The following is a 6,945-nucleotide window of genomic DNA, read 5'->3' as shown; positions in this document are numbered from 1 at the left end:
ACGTGAATTATAAATATAAAAATATTTTGTAACATTTCAATTTTGTCTTGAATATTACAAGTTTTTAAAATGCGAAGAAACGTTCACACTTTTAGAATTTCATTTATTACAAAAAACGTAATTTTGATTTCTACGGTGTTTATAGAAAATTCCTTTAAGACGACACAACATTATTAAAAATCACAAAGAAAAAGTCAATTATACCTGTAACATAAGTCTTTAAAAGCACTTGTTTTATGAGATTCGCAATTCAACAACTCGGCTCCTTACTGGCTGTGGGTTGGTTCAGCCTCCACCATTGGCACAGGTGTGTACGTGGTGGCATCCGACACGACAAATATCTGCCTATATGAACCTGGGTCGATAGGTGCTACATAAAAATCGTTTAAATTGATTAACTGAATAAGATAAAGAGGAACAAAAAAAATTGTTTGCTACATACAGATTGTTGCCAAAGTCACCGGTGTGGTACTTGGCATTTGTGTCGGAGAAGAAGTCGAGTTGGCCGTATGTCAAGAGGCGTGCTTTTTCCTGTGTGACATCATCGTGGATCTTGATACAAATGTTTTACTACAAATATCACAAGAGTAAGGCCGCTCGCCGGTATGCAGCCTTTTATGAATGGCCATAGGGGAGAATTGGGTGAAGCCTTGCCCACAAATATCACATTTGTATGGTCTCTCACCTATTTTTAAAATGACCGACATTGATTATTTACATATTTAACATAGAAAAAAAAGGAAAACAATTGTGCAACCTTTTTTTACTTAGTACTTATAACATGGTGCATCTAGTGTGGTGAATGTATCAAAAATGTGTTATTTCCCCTAGTAGCTTGGTAAAAGGACAAAGTACATATCTGGTCACCTGTAAGAGAACCACCCCAACCCAAAAACCACAGTCCTCTTTTTAGGTCATGACATAATAATCCTAATGAATAAACCGTTTCCTTTTTCTTCTCAAACACTTTTAATTCCTTTTGAAACCATCTTCCCATCTAATTCTATCTAGTTATAAACTTATAGAGGAAAGGCACTCACAATCTTCTGGAAACGGTAAATGTGGAAAGGGGTGTGTCTGACGCCCCATGCAACAGTTTTCAGAGGTGGGTCATGAAGGACAGAACAACAAACATAGTTACGGTGATCTGGTCAGATGTATCACAATTGCTTGGACCAAAAACCAGCAATGAAAGTATTAAAGCTACCACCCTTGGTGAAGCCAGCAGCGTAAATAGAGGTCAACAATACTTCCAGAAGGTATATCATGAAGGTCAAACTTAACTCAGCCAAGGAAATGAACTGGCATAGATTATTATGTACATGTTGAATATTAAAAATTATAAGATTATTACGAGCGGTAGAAAAGAGGGAACCGGGAGGAATCATATGTGTCATCACAACACAGTAATGACACATCTACACAGAAAACAAACACTTTGAGTGAGTACAAATACTTTGATTGAGTCTAAAATTTCTATTAGAGTATAAATTCATTTTTTCACATCTTACATACATTTGTATAATTCAAACAATGTTTGTAAATCCCAGGCCCTGAAAATAATCTCAATAAAGAATGAAACATGGCACGATAAAGAAAATGTTTTTCTAAACCTATCTCACACCAGACCGCATCTCACAATCTCCAAATAATCGTTGTTTTGTATGTTGAAATTTCAATTATATCAAGTCTCACTATTTTATGGAGTTTTGCGAGCCAAGGAAGAAAAAAAAATTGGCTGGAAAAATTCCATAAAATAGTACAACCTGAGATGCTTGATTTTTTGTTAAAGGATAAGAAACATGTCCAAAACAGGATTCTTCCTGGGTCAATCACAAGTGAGATTAAGTGGAATATGTTAAACATAAACACGTTAAGAATCCTGAAATTGTTATTGTTTATGAAGATAATAAAACTTATTTCATAAACCTTACTATAAAAGAAAAATATGATTCTCATTTTTGAAACAAATTACTTTTTGATGATGGGTTTTGTTGAGTTGGTGAACTCATGTAGAACCAGCTCAGGTTCACTTACTCATGAGTTGTTGAGTTATTCAAATATGTTCTGGCATTGCGCCATCTTCAGTGAGGAACTTAGGAACAGGAGTTTCTCGAGTGAAGATCAACCCAGTAAATGACCCTGTGCCAGTTCAACATGGGATTAGATTTTATTGATTTATTACTGGCTTACCTGTATGGCTACGTTTATGACAGCGCAGTGCATCTCTCCTCGCAAATGCTTTGCCACAGATTTCGCAAACGAAGCTTTTTTCGCCTGTATGCATTGTCGAGTGTATTTTCAAGTCAACCCTCGTTAAGAAGCCTTTTCCACAGACTTCGCACATAAACGGTTTCTCACCGGTGTGAATTCTCATGTGTGTCACCAAGTACGATTTGCTCACAAACAATTTATTGCAAACTGAGCAAGGGAATTGACGGTTGTCCGTCCCCGAATGGACCCTCTGGTGGCTCTTGCATAAGCCCTTTGTTATAAAACCACGTCCGCATATTTCACAGAGGTAAGGCTTCAGTCCTAAATGACGGTTCTGATGGTCCAAAAGACTGTGCTTTGTTTTAAAGTTCCTCCCACATGTTTCGCATGGGTAAGGTCTCAAATCACTATGCACCCTCTGATGAACAATCAAGTAAGACTTACACTGGAAGCCTTTTCCGCATGTATTGCAGGTGTAGTCGTAGTGACCCGTGTGCTTCCCTTCATGCTGGGCAAGACCAATTTTAGACCTGAACGTCTTTTCACACATTGAGCATTTAAAAGGTTTTTCACCAGTGTGCTTCCTCATGTGTTGAGCAAGTTTGTAATTAGTCCTGTATTCCTTTCCGCATTCATGACAGGTTTTAGCATCCCCTTTTACTTCTTTTTTCGGTGCAGGTTTTGACTTGTCATCAGCTTCTATTTGAGGTTCCAATACTGCAGACTGGCTATGAGCAGTCTGCATATGGGCCAGAAGAGAATCATCGTTTGAACATGAGATACCGCATATATTGCATTTCTTCCAATGTATTTCACAATGCTCTTGGAACTCGCTACTATTTTCAAAAGGTTTGCCACAGATGTTGCAAAAGTACCACGTTTCTTGATGTTCTGTCTGTGCTGCCACAAGAAAATTTCTTCCTTCTTCGATGTCTCCATTAGTTTTTAATTCTTGAGCCTGTACATTTCTAAAACAAATAAATACATTACCTAATTGTATATTAAATTTAAATATACAATATGATAAAATATATATTCACTATTTTTATTTTACCTCATTTCAGATATCTCAATATTATTTTCTATTTGTTCGTTCATTGAGCAGGAGTCATGGGCACTGTCTACTGCTGTTAATGTCGTTCTGTCATCGCCCTCGCTATCATCGGGCAATAGATCTTTTGAAAGTGAGTTGTCATTTTTTATGAGTACAAGCTCTGGCTCGCATTTTATACTTGAATTATCATTGAGAGGAATCCCCATAATTGTATCGAGGTGGTCGCCATTACTCTCCATATGGACATCCACCTGAGAATGTACCAAATTTATACGATAAAGATTTTTACTAAATAAAACTTATAGACAAATAGACTTTATACAGGTAATTATTCTTCATATACATTTTCCTAGCAGTCTGAGCTACAGTTTTCCCTTTGCGGTAAGAAAAAAAACCCATTAAGTGACAGAATTGCACTTTCTTCCTCCATTTTAAATTAACAAAACACATAGTAAAAGTAAAAATATGAGAACTCGATTGAAACTGACAAATAAAAACACCTTAACTAATCAGAAATCAATCAAATTTAAAAAACGAAAAATAAAAAAAGCATGATTTGTAAGAGAAAAAAAAACGTTGTTGACCACAAGATCATTTGTTAGTCTAAATTGAATTTCTTTTCCATAGTTGCAATAATAACAGTCAATGCAATATCACTGTCATGTTGCCCTCATGATCATTTGTTGTACATACTTAATTGGTAGCCATGATTTGAAAAAGAAATTTTTCCCCTAGTTGCAATAATAAATCATCAGTGTAATGGAACTTTTATGTGACACACCCTGACAAATCGTGGTCTACAAACACACATACAAAAAAAAAAAAAAAAAAAAAAAAAAAAAAAAAAAAAAAACCTTCCCCTAATTGCAATAGTATCTAGTAGTATCAAGTAGAGAGTAGAGTTAGAGCAGCGGCTTATTGAGCCAAAGATCGTGGGTTCGAACCCCGCTTGTGACACTAACTTTTTCATTTCAACCAAAACCATATAAAAAGATTAATTAATTGAAAGAAGTAATTTGGTCAATAGACCACTAAATATAATGGATTTAAGTAGTACACAATGTATCTGTCATGCTAACCACATGAACATTTGTTTTCTAAAATTGAATTAGTTGCCATAATTTAAAAAAAAAATCCCTTGGAATATATCAGTCAATGCAATACAACTGTTATGTTGACAACATGATCGTTTGTTACACTAAATTGAATTCCTTTTCCCTAGTTGCAATACTAACAGTCAATGCATTGTCACTTTCATGTTGCCCTCATGATCATTTGTTGTCTAAAATTGAATTGGTTACCGTCATTAAACAAACAAAAAAAAAAGCAACTAGTTGCAACAGTATCAATCAACTCAGTGTAACTGTCTTATTCTTAGTTTCAATAATAAAAATTAATGCAATAAAATTATCACATGACCATGATTTTGTAATGTGGTAGATTGCCTTGAAAATTTAATACTTATAAAAGAAATTATATTAAAATTTTAAGTACAAAAAATAATCAAGCCATCAATGCAATGCAACTTTCATGTTGATCACAGGATCATTTGTTTCAAGAATCGAATTGGTTACCATCATTTAAAAAAAAAAGAAAAAAAATTTCTTCCTTAGTTTTAATAGTAACAAGATAAGCAACTTTCATGTTGACCACATGATCATTTGTTGTCTACATTTGAATTGGCTAGCATAATTTAAAAAAAAATTCTCGTTGGAATATATCAGTCAATGCATTGCAACTGTTATGTTGTCCACATGATCATTTGTAATCTATAGTTGAATTGGTAAGCATGATTTGAAGAAGAAAAAATCAGCAGAATTTGTCTTAACCCTAGTTGCCATATTAGAAGTTAAAGCAATGCAACTGTCATGTTGTCCAGATGATCATTTGTAATCTACAATTGAATTGGTAAGCATGATTTAATCAGCTGAGTTTTTGTCTTAATAATAGCTGCCACATTAAAAGTCAAAGCAATTCAACTGTCATGTTGTCCACATGATCATTTGTAATCTACAGTTGAATTGGTTAGCATGATTTAATCAGCTGAGTTTTTGTCTTAACAATAGCTGCCACATTAAAAGTCAAAGCAATGCAACTGTCATGTTGTCCACATGATCATTTGTAATCTACAATTGAATTGGTAAGCATGATTTAATCAGCTGAGTTTTTGTCTTAACAATAGCTGCCACATTAAAAGTCAAAGCAATGCAACTGTCATGTTGTCCACATGATCATTTGTAATCTACAATTGAATTGGTAAGCATGATTTAATCAGCTGTTTTTGTCTTAACCCTAGTTGCCATATTAAAAGTCAAAGCAATGCAACTGTCATGTTGTCGATATGATCATTTGTAATCTACAATTGAATTGGTAAGCATGATTTAATCAGCTGTTTTTGTCTTAACCCTAGTTGCCATATTAAAAGTCAAAGCAATGCAACTGTCATGTTGTCGATATGATCATTTGTAATCTACAATTGAATTGGTAAGCATGATTTAATCAGCTGAACTTTTGTCTGAACACTAGCTGCCATAATAAAAGTCAGAGCAATTCAAATGTCATGTTGTCCACATGATCATTTGTAGAGACTGCAAAAATTCATTGAGTTGGTAGCTATGGTGACTTCTTAAAAGCTAAGAATAACATATTTTCATTGAGTAGAGTTATACCTCGACATTAGGGCTGGTATGCGGATGGATGCTGTCAGTATGGAGCGGCTGGGTGCAGATGAGCGTTTCCATCTGTATGCCGAGAGTTTCGCTACATGTTGTACTATACAGTGACTTTAGCATGTTGTTCAGGGCATACTCTGTTTTCATACTCTTTTCCCTGAACTCGAACAGAGCGTCCAATTTGTAGACGCACTCTTCGCACACCATTTTTGGAAGCTTATCATTGTTGTTCACCTGGGAGTGAAGATTTAATTTTAAATTAATTTTTTCGTTAAAAAAATTGCATGTTAGGGCTCACTTGTATTGGAAGACAAGCTGTGATTTTCTTGTATATCTGCCTAAGGTCGCCCTCCCTGTCGAATATGTGGAGGCCCATCAAAACGCTAGTCTTTGCACCGCAAAGGCGGCACAAATCGCTGAATTCTGATAGCTGTATGTTCACAGATGCCATTTCGACGGTGTTCACATTAAAAAAAGTACCAAAAATGCCAAATCTGTAAAATGTAAACGAAATGGGACCGTTCCACCGGCTACATGCCCCTCGGCCGTCTGCCCCTCATCGCCCCGCTGGGAAATTTGAAATTTTGAAAATTCCACCGAGGTTATAAATATTTTAATAAAGTTAATATAACTAGCCTAAAATAATTTGAGTGGGTAATAGATCACGGAGGTAAGAAAGGGAAAAGCAAAAGCAAGAAAGGAGGGTGCCATGTAGGATCGACAAGGTGGTAAACCTAGGCAACACCCTGTATATTCTCCCACCAGACCCTAATATAGCGTCATCCGAAGTCCTTACATAATCCCATCAATATAAACTAGCAAAATCCTAAATAAAATATATTTCAACCAAAGGTAATTATTCTTCAAATTGCTTATTCTTCAAGCTTAGATACTCTTTTCAATCATATTTGAGTCTGTATGTTGTACTATTGCTCTCGGTTCAAACTCGAAAAAAAAATAGTTTCCCAATTAAATTTTTCATTTCTGTCCTTTACATTCGATAAA

The 6,945-nt window shown here is 35.2% G+C and overlaps 1 protein-coding gene across 1 annotated transcript; it reads right to left on the bottom strand.

The window, feature by feature from the left end:
* Positions 1–6,634, bottom strand: LOC106670133 (zinc finger protein 260-like). Its single transcript, XM_014400212.2, has 6 exons — positions 6,239–6,634; positions 5,938–6,174; positions 3,269–3,519; positions 2,194–3,182; positions 443–685; positions 1–370 (listed from the first exon to the last, which is right to left on the bottom strand). Exons 1-5 carry the CDS (start codon positions 6,389–6,391, stop codon positions 513–515), a joined length of 1,803 nt encoding a protein of 600 aa, XP_014255698.1. The 5' UTR covers positions 6,392–6,634; the 3' UTR covers positions 1–370; positions 443–512.
* Between the last annotated feature and the right edge of the window lie 311 nt (positions 6,635–6,945).

This window comes from Cimex lectularius, unplaced genomic scaffold (genome assembly GCF_000648675.2).
Source record: "Cimex lectularius strain Harlan isolate CLEC.00 unplaced genomic scaffold, Clec_2.1 scaffold40, whole genome shotgun sequence".
Classification (NCBI taxonomy): Eukaryota; Metazoa; Arthropoda; class Insecta; order Hemiptera; family Cimicidae; genus Cimex; species Cimex lectularius.
Note: the sequence above shows the minus strand (reverse complement) of the source record. Positions and strands in the feature narration are given on the sequence as shown.

Bases quoted from the DNA above. Each gene is read 5' to 3' on its own strand.
- LOC106670133 (XM_014400212.2), bottom strand. From the start codon at position 6,391: ATGGCATCTGTGAACATACAGCTATCAGAATTCAGCGATTTGTGCCGC. The intron at 3,520-5,937 runs GTATAACTCTAC...GTACATTCTCAG, and splicing joins ATACCAGCCCTAATGTCGAG to GTGGATGTCCATATGGAGAG. The intron at 686-2,193 runs GTAAGCCAGTAA...TTTTAAAAATAG, and splicing joins TCATAAACGTAGCCATACAG to GTGAGAGACCATACAAATGT.